This window comes from Electrophorus electricus, chromosome 10, assembly GCF_013358815.1.
Source record: "Electrophorus electricus isolate fEleEle1 chromosome 10, fEleEle1.pri, whole genome shotgun sequence".
NCBI classification, from domain to species: Eukaryota; Metazoa; Chordata; class Actinopteri; order Gymnotiformes; family Gymnotidae; genus Electrophorus; species Electrophorus electricus.
This window is the reverse complement of record NC_049544.1, coordinates 18,594,855-18,614,970: the sequence shown is the minus strand read 5'-3', so window position 1 is coordinate 18,614,970 and position 20,116 is coordinate 18,594,855. Positions and strand designations below refer to the sequence as shown.

Sequence of the window (20,116 nt, the reverse complement as noted above, 5' to 3'; positions counted from 1 at the left end):
AAAAGCAAAAAACATCTGCTTATAATTGAGGTCTTGTACACTTTCTAGTTTACCGCATATTGTCTAGCTTGCACCTTTTTCCTTTTTATGCTGTAACCGTTACAACTAACAACTAGCGACCTATGAAGGGACAGGTTTATTTTAGACAGGAGGCAGGACCGATGTGAGCACGTCAGCAATTTGTCATTCTGAAGGACCGCGGAGAAAAAAGAAAATTGTGTAAGCCGACTGAGCGGGAGACTGAGGGAGTCCTCGTCATTCGAAACGGAATTCTACGTTTCTTCACTGATGTTCAGATTTTTATTCAAAAGCGGATAAAAAAAATTAACCGTTTTTCTTTTGGATAGACAGAAACTGATAGAGCTTGCATCTCAAGTCTACGTGATATGAACTGAAATAAACCTGCGGAAAGGTAATAAAGTTTCCCTGCACAATCCCTGTGTCTAAAAATAAGTTCAGAAGAGTAATGTGACTTCAACTTCTGTGTTGTTTGGTATGAACTTAACTGTTAAATAGTATTTTAAAAGAAACTACCTATATAAATTAGATAATTAATAGCTCAATTAAGCTTATAGGCTGCGGGCCCCAACGACGTATAGACGACAAATGCACGTAAACGCTACATTTTAAAACTACATTTTATAAATTTTGGGAAATGCGCATTGTTCCAAGGTATGACCTATCAAGCAGCTGATCGCAGCCTGTTTCTACAAATGGCAATACACTGAGACGAGGCCCAACAGCTGAGGCTATTTTGAGACCACCATGTCTAGGCAGTGTGACGTTAAAGACGGCAAATGTCAAATATAAAACGGACTGAAAAATCGAATCAAAACTGTTGTTATTGTTATTCTTTTTTACACTTATATCTCAGTTAATAATGGTCTGCAACTCATTTGTATAATTCCTGGGGGATTTATTTGTTAGATATGCAGTTATTAGTAGATGAGTTGTTATTACTTTTTTAATTTACTGTTATAGGCCTGTATAGTTGCTACTCTTGTTCTTTAATATGGAAACTTCTGGGGATATTGCTCACTTGACATTTGTAGATGATGATTGGTTTGGTTTGGTTGATAGAAATGTTTGAAGGGGTGTGGTTGAATATATGATTTGCATCAAGTTTGAGGAAAACAGCAGATGAAAACAATGACTTGAAGCTACATGTTTGAGTATTCCAAATTTCCCTCAATATTCCTGCTTTTCCAAATTAGACTTGCTGCTTAAACAAATGAGTGAGTCATTTAGAAAACTTCATCACACATTATGATAAGCAATAACGAGGCTAAAACAAAAGTCTCATTTTCTGGCAACTCATTTATTAATAGGTGTATATAATGGTATTTATTGTAACTCATAGTAATTAATTGTACTTGCATTGTTGATCTTTAGTTCTCATTCAAGCACAATATTATTAACTAACTAAATCATATAGATGAATATGAAAATAATAAGTGTTATGGAATTGGACAGGTTTTATTGGTAGAGAATGTCATTAACAAAGGTTCTTGATGTGCCTAAATGTTTTATTCAGTCATTTTCATTTTATGTGTCTGTTCTACTGTCAAAACTGTGCAATTTTGAAAGTTGGTGTACATACAAAAGTGATATATACACTGAGGCATCATTGCCAACCTTTTAGTCACATTTAGTCTTAACCATCTCTCTTACATGTTCTGCCTTAAACTGGGTTGTTTACACATGGGTTTCTTTGTTTGAGATTCTCTAGTTGCAGCAGTGAGAAGGCTTTAGAAGACCTCATGGGTCAAACTACAGGATATAAAAGAGATTAGTTGAAAAGTTAGTAAATAAGTAGTTACTCTTAATGAAACACTGACACCAGTATGAAGTAACTTACTTAATAGTAGATAACCTCACAAACCTAATGTTCCTACAAAAAGGACACTGTAGATTTAGCTCACAAACTAGCTTATCTAGTGTTTAGTGCATTAAAATAATGCATTCAGGTAAGATAACTATTTTTAAATGGTTTTTAGAGTTCCTGAAGTTAAGTAGATGCATTAATCCATTGTTTTTTCCAGGTTCATAAAATTAGTCATCCTCATTAGCTAGTTTCTTCAGCATTTAGATTTTAGCTTATAGTTAGCTGTTTAGCTTCTAGAACTATAGAGTTGTAAATATAAATGTATAAAAGTATCTTTTCTTTAATGCCTGTGCCATGTTGTTTGTCTCTGCAGGAGCCAGAGATGGACCAGAATCTTTTTGGTGGGGCCCCTCGGTTCCTGACCCGACCCAAAGCCTTCTCCCTCAGCGTGGGTCGAGATGCTACCCTCAGCTGCACTGTTGTAGGAAACCCTGTTCCTGCTGTCACCTGGGAGAAAGAGAAGCTGAATATCTCCACAGGAGGGCGCTTCAAAACAGTGGAGGATGGGGATGTGTATCGGCTCACCATCTACGATCTGACACTGGAGGACAGCGGGCAGTATTTGTGCCGTGCCAGGAATAACGTGGGAGAGGCTTACGCAGCTGTAACGCTAAAGGTAGGCCTTCCGGCAAAGGTGGTTGATCGAGCCCCCATGTTCACGGCAAAGCCTATCTCCACCCGTGTTGGATTGGGGGGAGAAGTTACCTTCTTTTGTCGAGTGGCGGCCCACCCTGATCCCCACTTTGAGTGGGAGAAGGATGGCCGATATCTAGGTGAGACTAACCGAATCAAGATGACTGCAGACTGTGAGTCCAGCTCTCTGCACATTCAGAGTGTCAGGAATATGGATGCGGGAACCTACACCTGCCGTGTCCAGAACTCCATTGGTCGTGCTCAGGCTGCTGCTGCTCTGGCAGTGGATGTACAGGATACACGACTGCTCAATGTTGACAAGAGTACCTCCCTCCTCTCGCATATGCAGAAACGTAAGGAGGAGATGAGCAAGGACATCTCCTTCTACCGACTGGCAGACAGTTCTTCCATTACCTCCACATCTTTCTCTAAGACTGGGGAAGATTTCAACATTTTGGGGCTTGTCTCCAGTCAGGAACAGCATGTATCAGCATTTACTGGTAAGCTGCCCAAAGGCATCTTCACCAGAACATGCATGGTAACAGAGGGCAAGCATGCCAAGCTCAGTTGCTTTGTCACTGGCCACCCCAAACCCCAAATCATCTGGAGGAAGGATGGATTGAATATCATCGAAGGCCGCAGACATGTCATGTATGAGGACCAAGCAGAGAATTTCATTCTCAAAGTCCTCTACTGCAAACAGAGTGATAACGGCCTCTACACCTGCAATGCTTCCAACATGGCTGGGCAAACCTACAGTGCTGTGCTGGTAACTGTAAAAGGTAAGCCATTTAATTTGCAGTCTACATAAATATATATTTTTTTAGAAAATAATATGCCTATTGTATTGATATAGTCTGCATATCTAAAGTGTTGTCTTTGTAAATAGAAATGGTTTACCTACAGAGTTTTGCACTGGGCTGCTAACTGCTTGCAATCACTGACCAGAAAAGAACCATATTCTTTCACTGCACTCTTATGCATATAAAGGACATTGGATTGAGAGTCTGAGGTAGCCTTTAAGTTTTGGCAGAAGGAAGACTCACCAAGCTACATACTTAAGAAACTAGAGTTCATTAACCACCATTGTAACTTTGTTTGGAACCAAGTTAACATTTAATAAGACTTATAAAATAATAAAGAAATCACAATGTGGGTTTGGGTGAAAAAGGGGGTTATAAAAACAGAAAAGACCTGGATGCTCACACTGGTGTGGCAATGCGTATGTGATGCTGCAAAGCAAAACCTGTTAGGATGCATGGCATTATGAAAGAAAATCTGTATACTAATACCATATATAAAAAATTATTAAAAAATACAAATATAAAAAAATTAAGCTGATGAATAATCATCCTGCAACTATTCTGTGCAATACTGATGTTTAGAATCAACTCATGCAATTTAACTTTTTGTTGCAATGATATTGACAATGTCCAGAATGTTCTTAAAGTACATGACAGTACAGCATCACCTACTATAAAGGTTTTTCGCCTTTATTCTCTTTGACCTCCTGCAGTTTTAGTCCGGTACCCTGTTTTAGTAAGAGTAGCCCAGTAAGATATTTATGTCTTTTTATGCATTTATGTATGTTACTGTATGGATGTCAACAAATTAGTTTTTTTCTTATTTTCATTTTTTTGTCTGTGTCAGCTTTTAGTTCTAATAGTGTTTTAGAACTAATGTTCTCATAGTGTTGTCATCTGTTTTCACAGTGTTAGGTTTTGGTGTTATCTCTGAAAACAGGAACGTTGCTCTTTTTCCTCATAGATGGCGTTTTTATGAATGATATGATTTTATTTCTTGGAGCAGTGGTTCACTTTTGAAGCTCAATCAGAATGTTACTGGAATACTAAGATTTTTTGTTTTGTTTTGACATACTAAAAACCTTACAGTGTGTACATACTAGGTGTTATGTAGAGGTGTTAAGTGTTGAAATGACATTTAACTGACATTCGTATGCCTATATCAACTCCCCCCATAAACACATAATTAGATCAGGCACAAATCATTATAAGGGTTGGCACTAGGCCGAGGCCCTCTCCAGCCACCAGAGGGAGGCCGCGAGTCAGGCACACTACTAATCAGGCTTGATGACAAACAGCTTGGCTAGATCTATATAAGCCCAGTGACTCAGGCAGTCAGTGCTGTGTCTTTGCTAAAGTTTTGAGCCAAGCTCCTAGCCGGTAACGTTTGGGTATTGAGGTCTGTGAGCCCTTGTGCCACACCTCTCTTCTGCTCTGCGAGGGTGTCTGTGTTTTTTACACGTCCCCTCCCCTCTCCAGATTTCCCTCTCAAGTCTGTCTCTCTCTCCCAAGGCTCCCTTTAGCCATTAAAGTTCCTCCCTGTTTTCTGGTTTTGTTTGGGAAGTTTTAGTTTGGTTTTCCCCAGTGCATCGGGGCTCCCATTCTTCCCGTTGCGTCCTTTGTTCTCCCTTTTAGTTTTTCCTCTCGTTTTGTCGTCCTCCATCCTTTTAAGCGCGATATACGTGCAGGTCATTTTGATGGCCACCGCAGTCCAGCGGGAGTTTGTTTGCCTCGCAGCAAAGGGGCCGGGGTCCAACTCCCCACCTGTTGTTGTTGTTGTTGTTGTTGTCCCCCCCCCCCCCCAACTTCTTTGGTTTTACCTGTTCTTAAATCTAACTGTTTTGCACACGGGCCTACCATTATTAAAACGTGGTAGCTCACCCAGTAGGCTGTTGGTGCCTTCACCTATCTGACCTAGGTTTGAGCCCCATTACAATCATAGATTGAGGCTAACTAGTATAGATATAGGAATTATAACAAAAGTATTTCAAATTAATATATTTGCTGCCTGTTTTGACAGACATGCCTTATTTTCTTTTAGTTTTCTTCACAATAATGTCATTCAAAGATTTGATCCATGCTTTGACATAATCTGAACCCTTTGATTTTTAGATTGTCTTTCCATTTTTTTTTGTCTTTTTCAAGACTATGTACTCCAATCCCTATTAAACAGACCATAAACATTTTGCTGTTTACCTCATAAATGAATATATCTGTTTTGATTCCAAATGAACATTTTAAAGTGTTATTTGTTAGAAATAAAAAGCTGGTTTGGGGGCTCCAAGGCTTTGTCACTAGGAATTGGACCATAAACATTTAGCTGTTCATGTTTTAAAGCAAACTTTTAAGCACATATTCCAGCATAGTCACATCATAGTAGAATTCTGGCATTGCTCACATAGCAGCTGTTTTTGCAGGTGTTGAGTCACCCCCAGTAATTTAGAATAGGTAATAGCAACTCCAGTCAGGCCTCAGTGCTTGTAATTTTCCGAGTAAACATTGAAAAGTGTATCATAACAGTTCATGGTCAGACTAATATTTCAGTGACCGAGAAGTATCAGCAAGATCAACATATAGGCTCAAAAAAAGGTTTGACTGAAAATTATGTGCATTTGGTTATAGCTGTTCTAGCAGTTTCAGTTCCTTAACTTCAATTATGATGCAGTAAGCAAGTTGTGTAAAGGTCACAGAAACTCACTCCTCAAGCAAATGCCAGCCAGAAGTCCCAGCCACTGGGGGCCTGTGATGATTTACCAACATGGTGCTCATCACAACTGTTTCAAATGCTCTGTAAAGTTGTCAAATGAGTATAACCTTGATAAGTAGATCAAAGAATATTTTGTCATTTTAAATTTAAAGTTAAAATAATTTTAAATCCTGAGAAATTAGCTGACCAATAAGATCCAGAAAATCCTTATACAAAACTTTTTCCATAATCAATGTTTGGCATCCTAAATATAAACATGCAGTATTAAGGTATTTGTCACACATTTTGTGTATATAAAAGCACACTTTGAAACATTTGTTAAATATCACTGTGCAATTTTGCTGCGTTTTGTGCTCCAGAGCCAAAGGTGCCTTTTAAAAGGAAGCTGCAGGACGTGGAAGTGAAGGAGAAAGAGTCGGCCCTGCTGCACTGTGAGGTCCCTATGGCAGCTATGCAAACAAGCTGGTTCATGGAAGAGACGCGCCTGCGGCAGAACGCAAAGTACCGCATGGACGAGGAGGGCACACTGCGCCGCCTTACCATCCACAACGTCACGACCAACGACGATGCTGTCTACATCTGCGAGATGGAGGAGGGAAGCCGCACCGTGGCTGAGCTCACTGTTCTGGGTATAGTGATGGGAGGAGATTTGCTTTGATATATCCCTAAAAATCTGGCTCTATCATGGGCAGGTGGTTTTGTTTCTCTCTTTTGGGCTGCATTTGCCCATCAGCTAGTTCTGAGAGGTTATGACTGTAGTTCTTGTGGAATATCAGCCATCTGGTGCAGCACACCATTCATTAATTCAGTTGCTCTGTCACAGGGTAAAATTTTACAATGTAAAGTGTAATGTTTACAGTGTTTGTCTCCATTTTCAGGCAACATCACCAAGAAGCTACCAAGGAGGACAGTTGTGCCTGTGAGCGACACAGTGATCTTCTGTGTAGAGCTGGAGCAACCTGTGGATGATGCTTTTTGGACCAGGAATGGAGAGAAACTGAAGGAGGATTCCAGGATCACCACTGGCCGCACACTCAACCAGTACACCCTTACCATCCATGACTGCACCGCAGAGGACTCGGGCGAGGTGGCTTTTGTTGCTGGAGACTGTAAGACCTCCACTCGATTTACTGTTACTGGTGAGACAATATTAATGTCAGAAACATAATTTCCATTGACATTTCTTACAACCCATACAACATGAATTAGATTTATATTTGCACATTTAGTAGATGCGTTTTCCTGCTGAGAACTGAGAGTTACTGCTGTCCACAGTAACTATTGGTAATACTACTATATTATTGTATAATATATAGTATTATTATAGTAATAAAAATACTATACTAGTAAATATAAGTATTGTTGCTAACATCGAGATTTTCATTTGTGCATTTGTGGATTATTTAAGACATTTCAGAACATTATCAAACAATGAATTTCGGAGGCTTCTGTCCTGTAGAAAATGAATAGCATTCTAATTTCTGCATGCAGTTGTAAACGCAAAATATAGGGCGATACTATGGGCAGTATCCCTCTTACCAGTGTGCAGTCTCAGTGTATAGCTTTGGCCTGATCATGTAGGTCATGTTTTGTATCTCAGCACCAAGAAAGCATCCCCCAGACCCCCCAGTGAACCCAACAACATGTAACAAGACCGACACCTCCATCACACTACACTGGTCACGGCCGGATAGCGAGCGACCTGTGCCCATCAATGGTTATGTTGTGGAGAAGAGGAAGGTGGGCACTCCAACCTGGGTTAGAGCCACGGACACAGAAACCGTGTCTAACAGTGAATGTACCATCAACAATATCACCGAGGAAGGCAGCTACCAATTCCATATTTCAGCGGTCAACGACTTTGGTCAAAGTGCATATCTGGAGGTCCCTGGAACATTTTACCTTGGTGAGTGGACTGAATAGTACATGCATTATTCTTCCTACCATTATTGCAAAGGGCATTATGAACATGAAACGTAGATGTAAGATTCTGTTTGTAATGCATATGCTGTATCTCTTTGCTCAGAACCCACAGGATCAATAAAGAGAGGACTGTTAAACTGCAGTACCCTCTGTGGTGAGGAAGCCACTTTCTCTGTGGAGTTGTCTGCTGTGTGCTCTGGCATTTGGACCCTAAATGGCCAATTAATCCGGAGTGGGGCAGAGTACCTCATCACTCGTAGTAAGACCACCCACACACTTGTCATCCGAGAGGTCACCACCGCACTTGATGGCGCCCAGGTCAAATTTGTGGGTGGAGGATCAGAGAGCATCTGCAATCTCAGTGTAAAGCGTAAGAACATGTAACTCATTGTGGGGTGGGGCTTTGGCAGTCACATAGTGTCTTCTTTACAGGCCTAGCAGGCCTAAGGCTTTCTAGTGACTTTTCTCTTCACCTATCTAGAGAATCGAGAGTTGCTGTTCATTAAACAGTATTAAACAGTATTGATCTCTGTTCGGTAAACACCTAAACAGTACTGCTATCCAGAGTCTTACTGCTTGGCCATGGCTAATTAATTGTTGCTTCTGAACATGATTCTGTTCCTGTTGTTTTTCATGAAGTAATGCCCGCATATATTCCAGATTTAAATGTCATAGCATAACCAGATTAGCATCTTGAGAATTACTATTAAGTGCTAAATTGAAGGTCTATGTGTAAAGAGTCATTCTTTAGAAATTCTCTAAATATGTGCATATAATAAGCCTTTACACTTTCTTCATGATTTCATTGTTTTACCATTTTAGGTGCTCCTGCTCATTTTACCAAAAAATTTTCAAATACAGAGGTGTTTACATTCATTGCTCACTCATCTGCCCAGCTGCACACAGAAGTGTCAGATGCCAGCATCCAGGTGAGAATTTATGTTGCCTTTTGTTTATAAAAGACTATGTGCCTCAAAAGTGAGAAATCTGCAGCAATTTAATTGTCTAAATATACATTGCATCATTAATTTGGACATATGGGTCAAATCTAAGCTCCATGTCTTTTGTGCTGTCAGTTTCAAATTAGCATTTTTGTTCCAGAGCTGGAACACTGGGATAATAGAGTAATCTTATTGTAGGCAAATAAAATGGAGATTTTCTACTAACATTGCTGCAAGCATTATTTTTGGTTGGTTTTGACAGTTTTGCTGCCCTATAAAAATGTTCATACTAATCCTGTAGTGTGAATGTTAAAAGATTTAGTAATTGTTAAAAGAAATCCTGTTTGGTCAATCTTGGTCACAAACCCTACCTTGAATCTCATTTATAAATAGCTTTCCCAATCTCCAGTCTGTATTTTGTCATATTTATAAGAGTGCCATTAGCAGGCAATCACTTAACTGGTTAATCACATAAAACCAAAAAATAATTGCCACATTGTATTTATGACTACTTTAGTCATAACCATTACTTATTTACTAGACTCTGCACCCACAGCTTGTATAATAAGACTACATAAAACCAGACTTCCAGTAATGAAAATATGTACTCATAAATGTTTTGTTTTGCTATACTACTCCATTTATAATAAATTGAAATTAAACATTTTTCAATACAGAGATAAAAGTAACTAAATTTATTTTTTAATGATTTGTTATTGTTTGTTTATTATTATTATTATTATTATTATTTTTACACGATTTTAAACAAAAAGTGAACAAAAATATATCTGCTTCCAAATTGGACACCTAATGGAAGTTAGGTCATTTATGCCTGTGTTATTTAAGCCTAATTACTGGAAGTGGGAATAGAGGGCACAGTAAGTGATCCAGAAACTGCTCTTGAAATGCCACCTGGGGGTTGAAATTGTTGTTTTTTAAATAAATATATTTTAAAGTACAGAAAATGCCCAATTGTTTCCTGCAATTGCGTTGGGAAAATTTCAAATTACAAAACAAAAATGACAAAGTTTTAATTTCAGAACTTTTTAGAACTAACAAATTTATTGTGGGCCATAGGTCTCCTGGCTGAAGAATGGCAAGGAACTGAGGATGGGCAAGAAGTATGAGGCTTCAAGTGTGGATCGTAAACGCATCTTGACAATTCACAATGTGACCAGTGATGATGCAGGGATTTATGAATGTGTGTGTAATGGTGATAGGATGTCCATCCAGCTTGCTCTCAAAGGTAATTTAAGAATATATTATTAGTGGACACACAAGTTTCATGAAATCATTCAAGATTTACCTGCTCTGAAATCCTTATCTTCAGTGCATTCCCATACATGCCCAATTACACTCAAGCACATGCATGTTCAAATGGAATACTCACTTGTGAGACTTCATTCTGAGAAATGGACGCACTATTAGTTATGGGTTCATTTATATTTGATATTGTGATATATTTCATAAGTGTTTACACATTTCTACATTTCTTTTACATTTGATTAACTGATTTATTATCATTGCAAAACTTGTTGAAATGTTTGTAAATTATTTGGTTAAACACTTGTAATTACAGAGGATCATACTTTTTGTATAAGAAACATAGTTGAGCACTGTATGGCTTTTCTATGAAATATATAATAATAAGAATAAGAAGAAGAAAAGAAGTTTGATTTATGTAGTGCCTTTCTCAAACACAACATCCTATAAAACTCTTCTTTAAATCATCCCGTTTTTACCCCACACAACTCTTTTTTTAAATAATTTCATGGGAATCTAAAGGCAAATTTTCAGAATAGTTGTTTGTTAATGCCCCCTTTTTCCTTTTACAGATGAGCCAGCTAAGTTTGTGAACAAGTCGAGAACTCAGCCCCAAGAGGTTTCTCCTGTTATGGGTGATGTGTTGCTGAGCTGTGAGGTGGCATCCCCCAGAACTACTGTTGTGTGGAAGAAAGAGCACAAAGAGATTGCAGAGGACAAGCGAACGACCCTTGTGTCCCAAGGGACGCAGAGAAAGGTGGTTATCAAAGGAGCCAAGCAGAGCGATGAGGGACGCTATTCATGTGAGACGACAGTGGACAAGATCACATTCCAGGTCAAAATAAAAGGTAAAATTAGTGCTAATTAGTCTGATAATAAAAACACAAATGAAAAGAACTAATCTGATATGTCAAAAACACTGCAGACCCATATGTGGATTAATACTAAGGCTGACAAACTAACAATGAACACACAGTTAACAGTGCAAATAGGGTCATATAAGTGCAAAAAGAGCAGTTTTGCAGGGCATGGTGGTTTTTATATATTTTTTATCTTAAAGTGTCTAATTTTGTCTTAAACAGATTATTTCACATTTTCCAACACCAACAAAACACTCATATCCAAAACATGTGTCCTATGCTGTGTCTATGTATAACAGTTCAGAAACTTTGTGTCTTGTTTTTATTGCTTCACCCAGTGATAATTTTTTATTGCCTCACCCAATGTGCCCAGTGATCATTTGATAATTCTTCCTCCAGAAACTCAAGCAGCCTTCACCAACAAGAACTCCTATCAGAAGGAAGTGAGGGTATCTGTCTCTCAGAAAGCCACACTGAGCTGTGAAGTTTCTGACTCCAAGACTGAGGTGAAATGGTATAAAAATGGCAAGCAGCTGAGCTCTAGCAAGACTGTCCACATGGAGGCACAAGGCAAAAGTCGTCAATTGGTGTTGGACAGTGTGGAGAAGAAGGATGCTGGAGAATACACCTGTGAAGTGGGGAATGAGAAGATGGTCTATAAGATTCATGTGGCAGGTATGAAAAGTCTCTGCTGTAGTTTGTTTAAGTTCAACTTTATAGATGTTTTTTAATTAAATTTTATTACATTTTTAATGAAACCAGGAAAGGGCTATTCCCCTAATGCCATCAACATTTTTGACCCTGGTCAGAAGCCAACAACAGGTCATTAACTGCCTTAATTAGTGCTGTTTCCGTACTGTGATTAGGCCTAAACCCTGATTGAAAGACTTCATGTATCCGGTTCTGATTCAGATGAGTTTAGCTGTTGAGATACAGCTTTTTCTAGGATCTTGAAAATAAATGAAAGATTTGAGATTGTCAGTTTGACATCTGAACTTTAATTACATTTTAATCCCTTTACTCTTAAGAAAGATGATCCATTACCACTTTTTTTTTTTTTTTTTTTTTTTTTTTTTTAACCGATTTGTACCCTGAGCAACCTAGCTAGCGAGTAAAAGCTATCAAGAGAACAAAAGTCTGTCTTGGGGTAAAATATTCTATGTTAAATTTCTTTTTATGGATCACATGCTCTCAAACAAATCAGGTATCCCGATGACACCAAGATTACATCTTGTAGAATCATCAGTTAATTCCAGATATATCAAAATCGACATTATAACAGGCAACTGTGATAATAACAACAGGAGAACTTGAAGCTAGTAAGTGCTAGGCTTGTAAGTTATTTTACACTGATGTCTATAAAGTCTAGCTACAGAACATGTCATTGCTTATTAAGCCTATAGATTCTTCCTGATCCTGATTAGAATTATAAAAATGTATGCTTGTCTGGTGCTGGAACTTCAGAATTTTTTGCAATGGTAGCTTCATCGTTAAAGTTGCTACATGTACAATATCAGTACTTCGATTCACCTGGTGAGCAGTTAATCAGGCTTGCTCATTCAAATATTAGGACTACTTCCAAACTGTTTTCAGGATTGATAGGGTCCTGTACTAAGGAAACTTGTACTAAGGAAACTTTGTACTTGACTATTTTCACCACCAAGGCCAATTTTTAAGTAGCTCTCACTGTGCGGCAATATAAGATTTTCCAAAATTACCTATATTGAGAGACCTGATACTTGAAGTAGGTGGGTTTTAAATTCCCATGGCCAGTATCAAAATAGCTTTTTTAATTTGTACATTTTTCATGTCCAATAAGTTTAATAGAGACAAATCAGAAAGGGTCCCTAGCTCTGTTGATCATGGCAATTTTAGTCCGCTTTTCTTACTGTACTTACCTACACTCATCTCTAAGACTCTCATTTTTTCACAAATCCTTTGCACTAATTTTTTGCCTGTATTTGTTTAACTGTTATTTTCTTTGTCTGGCCCACATAATTTTAACCCCCAACAGTGACTATATCTATCCTTTAGCAGGCTACTAAGCAGGACATCACTTTTTTAACTCAGCCAAATAATTAACCAGATGATACCAAAGTGTTTTGTAGTGACTTTCATTTAAAGCTTGTACTTTTACAAAAATTAATCTGATCACCAGTGAGTTTATTTAGAAATAGTCTTGTGCTAATAGAACACTTTCATTGGTTCTGCAGGTTTTTCTTTTGTTATTGAAACAAACAAAAACATTTTTATTAAACAGGGGGTCAGACATTGCAAGCTTCATGTTGAAAATTGGTAGTTTAGAGCTTTGCAAAAGGTTTATGTATAAATGTCCACAATGCTCAATGTTCCCATTAGAAACTCAAGATGCTTTCTCCAACAAGGACTCCTATCAGAAGGAGGTGAGGGTATATGTCTCTCAGAAAGCCACACTGAGCTGTGAAGTTTCTGACTCCAAGACTGAGGTGAAATGGTATAAAAATGGCAAGCAGCTGAGCTCTAGCAAGACTGTCCACATGGAGGCACAAGGCAAAAGTCGTCAATTGGTGTTGGACAGTGTGGAGAAGAAGGATGCTGGAGAATACACCTGTGAAGTGGGGAATGAGAAGATGGTCTTTAAGATGTCTGTGGCAGGCAAGTTTACTGTTTGCATGTTTGTATTGTCCTAAATTGTTCATTAACTGGGAAACAGTAAATGCATCCTAATTGAACATTAGGCAGATGATGTCTTCCAGGTATGGAACAATTTCAAAAGTTGAATATTCTCTCTATCCACCACCCATTAGAAATAAACAAATGCCAGCTGCTGCCAGTCTAACAGTGCATGTATTTATCCCTGAAGCAACATTTGATATATTTGTGTTTATATATTTGTGTGTTATATTGTGTTTATCACTGTTATATGTTTGTGTTTATGCATTCTAATGAACTCTTATTTTGCTAAGACCTGTTAATCATTATTTTTAGAATTCTTCATTTGTTTAGAGCTTTTTCATAAAATTAGTTGTGGCTTAATTGTCTGTAATGTGCCCCCAACAGAAACACAACCTGCTTTCACCAGCAAGGACTCCTATCAGAGAGAGGTGAAAGTAACTGTCTCTCAGAAAGCCACACTGAGCTGTGAAGTTTCTGACTCCAAGACTGAGGTGAAATGGTATAAAAATGGCAAGCAGCTGAGCTCTAGCAAGACTGTCCACATGGAGGCACAAGGCAAAAGTCGTCAATTGGTGTTGGACAGTGTGGAGAAGAAGGATGCTGGAGAATACACCTGTGAAGTGGGGAATGAGAAGATGGTCTTTAAGATGTCTGTGGCAGGCAAGTTTACTGTTTGCATGTTTGTATTGTCCTAAATTGTTCATTAACTGGGAAACAGTAAATGCATCCTAATTGAACATTAGGCAGATGATGTCTTCCAGGTATGGAACAATTTCAAAAGTTGAATATTCTCTCTATCCACCACCCATTAGAAATAAACAAATGCCAGCTGCTGCCAGTCTAACAGTGCATGTATTTATCCCTGAAGCAACATTTGATATATTTGTGTTTATATATTTGTGTGTTATATTGTGTTTATCACTGTTATATGTTTGTGTTTATGCATTCTAATGAACTCTTATTTTGCTAAGACCTGTTAATCATTATTTTTAGAATTCTTCATTTGTTTAGAGCTTTTTCATAAAATTAGTTGTGGCTTAATTGTCTGTAATGTGCCCCCAACAGAAACACAACCTGCTTTCACCAGCAAGGACTCCTATCAGAGAGAGGTGAAAGTAACTGTCTCTCAGAAAGCCACACTGAGCTGTGAAGTTTCTGACTCCAAGACTGAGGTGAAATGGTATAAAAATGGCAAGCAGCTGAGCTCTAGCAAGACTGTCCACATGGAGGCACAAGGCAAAAGTCGTCAATTGGTGTTGGACAGTGTGGAGAAGAAGGATGCTGGAGAATACACCTGTGAAGTGGGGAATGAGAAGATGGTCTTTAAGATGTCTGTGGCAGGCAAGTTTACTGTTTGCATGTTTGTATTGTCCTAAATTGTTCATTAACTGGGAAACAGTAAATGCATCCTAATTGAACATTAGGCAGATGATGTCTTCCAGGTATGGAACAATTTCAAAAGTTGAATATTCTCTCTATCCACCACCCATTAGAAATAAACAAATGCCAGCTGCTGCCAGTCTAACAGTGCATGTATTTATCCCTGAAGCAACATTTGATATATTTGTGTTTATATATTTGTGTGTTATATTGTGTTTATCACTGTTATATGTTTGTGTTTATGCATTCTAATGAACTCTTATTTTGCTAAGACCTGTTAATTATTATTTTTAGAATTCTTCATTTGTTTAGAGCTTTTTCATAAAATTAGTTGTGGCTTAATTGTCTGTAATGTGCCCCCAACAGAAACACAGCCTGCTTTCACCAGCAAGGACTCCTATCAGAGAGAGGTGAAAGTAACTGTCTCTCAGAAAGCCACACTGAGCTGTGAAGTTTCTGACTCCAAGACTGAGCTGAAATGGTATAAAAATGGCAAGCAGCTGAGCTCTAGCAAGACTGTCCACATGGAGGCACAAGGCAAAAGTCGTCAATTGGTGTTGGACAGTGTGGAGAAGAAGGATGCTGGAGAATACACCTGTGAAGTGGGGAATGAGAAGATGGTCTTTAAGATGTCTGTGGCAGGCAAGTTTACTGTTTGCATGTTTGTATTGTCCTAAATTGTTCATTAACTGGGAAACAGTAAATGCATCCTAATTGAACATTAGGCAGATGATGTCTTCCAGGTATGGAACAATTTCAAAAGTTGAATATTCTCTCTATCCACCACCCATTAGAAATAAACAAATGCCAGCTGCTGCCAGTCTAACAGTGCATGTATTTATCCCTGAAGCAACATTTGATATATTTGTGTTTATATATTTGTGTGTTATATTGTGTTTATCACTGTTATATGTTTGTGTTTATGCATTCTAATGAACTCTTATTTTGCTAAGACCTGTTAATCATTATTTTTAGAATTCTTCATTTGTTTAGAGCTTTTTCATAAAATTAGTTGTGGCTTAATTGTCTGTAATGTGCCCCCAACAGAAACACAACCTGCTTTCACCAGCAAGGACTCCTATCAGAGAGAGGTGAAAGTAACTGTCTCTCAGAAAGCCACACTGAGCTGTGAAGTTTCTGACTCCAAGACTGAGGTGAAATGGTATAAAAATGGCAAGCAGCTGAGCTCTAGCAAGACTGTCCACATGGAGGCACAAGGCAAAAGTCGTCAATTGGTGTTGGACAGTGTGGAGAAGAAGGATGCTGGAGAATACACCTGTGAAGTGGGGAATGAGAAGATGGTCTTTAAGATGTCTGTGGCAGGCAAGTTTACTGTTTGCATGTTTGTATTGTCCTAAATTGTTCATTAACTGGGAAACAGTAAATGCATCCTAATTGAACATTAGGCAGATGATGTCTTCCAGGTATGGAACAATTTCAAAAGTTGAATATTCTCTCTATCCACCACCCATTAGAAATAAACAAATGCCAGCTGCTGCCAGTCTAACAGTGCATGTATTTATCCCTGAAGCAACATTTGATATATTTGTGTTTATATATTTGTGTGTTATATTGTGTTTATCACTGTTATATGTTTGTGTTTATGCATTCTAATGAACTCTTATTTTGCTAAGACCTGTTAATCATTATTTTTAGAATTCTCCATTTGTTTAGAGCTTTTTCATAAAATTAGTTGTGGCTTAATTGTCTGTAATGTGCCCCCAACAGAAACACAACCTGCTTTCACCAGCAAGGACTCCTATCAGAGAGAGGTGAACGTAACTGTCTCTCAGAAAGCCACACTGAGCTGTGAAGTTTCTGACTCCAAGACTGAGGTGAAATGGTATAAAAATGGCAAGCAGCTGAGCTCCAGCAAGACTGTACACATGGAGACAAAGGACAAAATTCGCCAACTACTGTTGGACAGTGTAGAGAAGAAAGATGCTGGAGAATACACCTGTTTATTGGGGAATGAGAAGATGGTCTTTAAGGTTCAGGTGGAAGGTCCTCCAGGTATAGACCCATTTCAAATGTCCATAGAATATTTTTGCTTTAAGAAGATCTCTCCTTGCTATTTTGTTAGTTTTAATAAATATTTGTTTTTCTTGTTTATTAACATAGCTATTTTGCATCATTGTTTTAAATGACACTTTTTAAAATTACTGACATTGACAAATTTGTGTTCATTTAAGTCAAATCAAAAGTACATATTCAGTATATATTCAGTAGACATGCTCGTGGTCAGCATGTAGCTCCAGCAAATTTACCTGTGGCATCATAACTAAAATAAAGGGCCAAAAGATGACCACAGTCCTGAGCTTCTCTGACACATTGAACTCTACACACATCATCACAAACCTGAGGGAACTAATGAAATGGCTGGATGACACCATCAGCACCTTAGGTTACCAGAAAACTCTATGACCAGGTTCCCCAGGATCTCTACCTTTATATATAGGAAGTTACCCACAAGATAAATAAGCAAGTCTTTAGAATGGATCTAAAAATTGAAAGTGTGTCTCAGTCCCAAATTAATATAGGCTTTAAAGCCAGAAGACTGTCCCATAACTGAGGGGCTTTATATGAGAAGGCTCATACAATGTAAAGGCTGAAATTCTAGGAACTATGAGAAACCCTGCATTTTGAGCAAACAATAGGGGAGGTGAGATATAGTATACAATGACTTCACTCTGGGGCCTGATGAGTTAGCGCTTTATAAATAAACATTTTAAAGTTAATGTGTAATTTAATTGGGAGCCAGTGCTGAAAGAACAGGACTCTTGTAAGGATTAGCCATGGAAGCTAATGCCATGTTTACGAGTAATTGTGTTTAACAGCAGCATATATAATGAGAATAATTAAGCACTAGTAATGAACCTTGTGGAACACTGTGTTTTGTAAGAAAAATTCATTCATTCAGAACATTCATTATGTCCAAGGACAAATTAATAACAATCTGTCAAATAAGACATAACCCAGGAGAGAACTCATACTTTAATATCCGCTAATTGTATTAAGCATAGGTTCTATACTAATTGTCAGTAGTTCTTTGAGTAAATGAGGTGGGAATGGATCTTGTATACATGTGAAGGATTTAGTAATTAGAATACACATGGAGTATTTAACAAAGATATTAGCATCTCAAGACAAGTTGTAGAAAAATTGGTCATTTGTGGTAACCAGGCAGCTGCCAAAATGTATTTGCACATTAAGAGACAGAGGATGTGCAATTAGTTTTATCTTCATATTTTAAATCTTGTCATTAAAAAATGTAATAAATTACCACATCACACCAGCAGGGGTTTAAATAAATATAGACAAACAACACTAAACCATGTGCAGGTCTATGCTAATAAGGAGGGTATGGCTACAAACAAGACAAAATACAATGACTTGCCACTGCATGTGGCGGGCCGAACCACGTGACTAGTGGGGAGAGGAGCAGTCCGTGACAGATGCATTTTCTTTTAAGGGTTTTCTCTTAAAAGTACAGACAACAACCAAATTTACAATTGTTAATAAATATGGAAGATAGGCAAAGTAAACAAGAGTGGTGTTTTTAAAAATAATTTATGATACAATTTGCATGTGATAAATCCATTTTATATTCACTAAAAAAAGGTCAGAAACCAACGTGTATACGCTAGACTGGGCCACTGGGCCATTTCCAACAAGTCAAAATCCTTAAGGTCTTCTATTTGTCTATCTCGAGGTTGTGAACTCATTTACTCTAGACAATAGCAATGTTGTCATAAGATTTAACAATTTTCTGACCCCTTTAGTGTCTTATTTTCAAAAAATCACTTAGCAACAAATCTAACAAGTTTTTTGGACAAACTTTAGCTACTTTGCATTGAGGAGAGTTGCCAGTACTGCACCATCAGTGAGAGACACACCTCTCTGTATCTACTCTGTTCAGTGAGTGGCAGAGAGGCGGAGCAGCACATTTAGTCTGTATGTCAGCTGACATGAATGAGCTGTGTATATATAATTTAATTTGATCATTTTGACCGTTATTACTCTGTGCGCTGTGTGAAAGGAAAAAAAAAAAGATAGTTTAACTTCTAATATTGTCTTAAAATTATGTGTATGGTGATTGTCTCATTATGCTGCAGTTCTAAAATTTTAATTTTAGCAGTGCAGTGCAGCAACTTGGAAATGACTCCTGGTTAACATGTAGTGTTAATGGGCCATGTTTCAGTCACTATTTCCTACTGGTTCGGAGTCTGAAACCCCCCCCCCCCCCCTCAAAAAAAACCCTTATTATGTCATGGTGTCATACAGTAGCATTTAGCAACTTTTCAAGCAGGCTTTAGTTACTTTCCTTTGAAAGTAGTTGGCAACACTGAAGCTAGCATTATTGTAATCCTTCAAACACATTACAAGTCATGTCAACTCATTTGTAGTCTAATCTGGCAAGGATAGGTAATGAGATTGAAGCAACAATATTAGATAAATTTGATAAATGATAAATTTGCAGGTTTTTTTTATCCAGAGAGACGTAGTTTACACATAATCAGTGCCAGTCTTGGCCTTCCCTTTGTCCTAAGTAAAACTTGACTTTGGGATATCTATGATATTAACAATTTATCTACAAGAAACTGATTACTGAAACACAAAATGCCATGTATTTTGTATATTGTGCACTACGTGGAGTGTAGTACCCAAAATGTCATGACCTACAAAGGTCGTGTTATCAGGCTACACTATATAGGGAGTACTGAGCCATTTCAGATGTACCTGATGATAGAAAGCTAGCTAGCATAATGCTGCTGTGGAAGGTTTACTGAAGCATTTTTACACTTTAATTAGAAAAGAGAATATACTGATGATTTACATTAGTCACACATGCCTCATGTTGTCTCATCTCACTCTCAGCACATTTTTGTATTAATTTTTCAGCTCCCAAAGAGTAATCGTAATTTGAAGCCACCTTGTCTGCTGCTGTGACATCTGTATCATGGCTAACGTTTACAGACAAAAAAACAGTAGCTCTTTGTTACACTTGATGACATGGCCAGCCACACTATTCCATGAACATCACAAATTATTGTGGTACTATGCTC

General features: G+C 38.0%; 1 protein-coding gene across 21 annotated transcripts in view; it reads left to right on the top strand.

The window, feature by feature from the left end:
* Nucleotides 1–213: 213 nt before the first annotated feature.
* The window catches only part of obscnb (obscurin, cytoskeletal calmodulin and titin-interacting RhoGEF b), a 98,127-nt gene continuing 78,224 nt past the window's right edge, over nt 214–20,116 (top strand). For all 21 annotated transcript variants that reach the window (XM_035530575.1, XM_035530588.1, XM_035530573.1 and 18 more), the window contains exons 1-16: nt 214–412; nt 2,199–3,300; nt 6,388–6,657; nt 6,907–7,167; nt 7,629–7,934; nt 8,055–8,321; nt 8,774–8,880; nt 9,970–10,138; nt 10,728–11,003; nt 11,415–11,690; nt 13,374–13,649; nt 14,055–14,330; nt 14,736–15,011; nt 15,417–15,692; nt 16,098–16,373; nt 16,779–17,063. In XM_035530575.1, the coding sequence (XP_035386468.1) occupies nt 2,208–3,300; nt 6,388–6,657; nt 6,907–7,167; nt 7,629–7,934; nt 8,055–8,321; nt 8,774–8,880; nt 9,970–10,138; nt 10,728–11,003; nt 11,415–11,690; nt 13,374–13,649; nt 14,055–14,330; nt 14,736–15,011; nt 15,417–15,692; nt 16,098–16,373; nt 16,779–17,063 (4,690 nt within the window). In that variant the 5' untranslated portion in view covers nt 214–412; nt 2,199–2,207. The remainder of the gene's footprint in view (nt 413–2,198; nt 3,301–6,387; nt 6,658–6,906; nt 7,168–7,628; nt 7,935–8,054; nt 8,322–8,773; nt 8,881–9,969; nt 10,139–10,727; nt 11,004–11,414; nt 11,691–13,373; nt 13,650–14,054; nt 14,331–14,735; nt 15,012–15,416; nt 15,693–16,097; nt 16,374–16,778; nt 17,064–20,116) is intronic.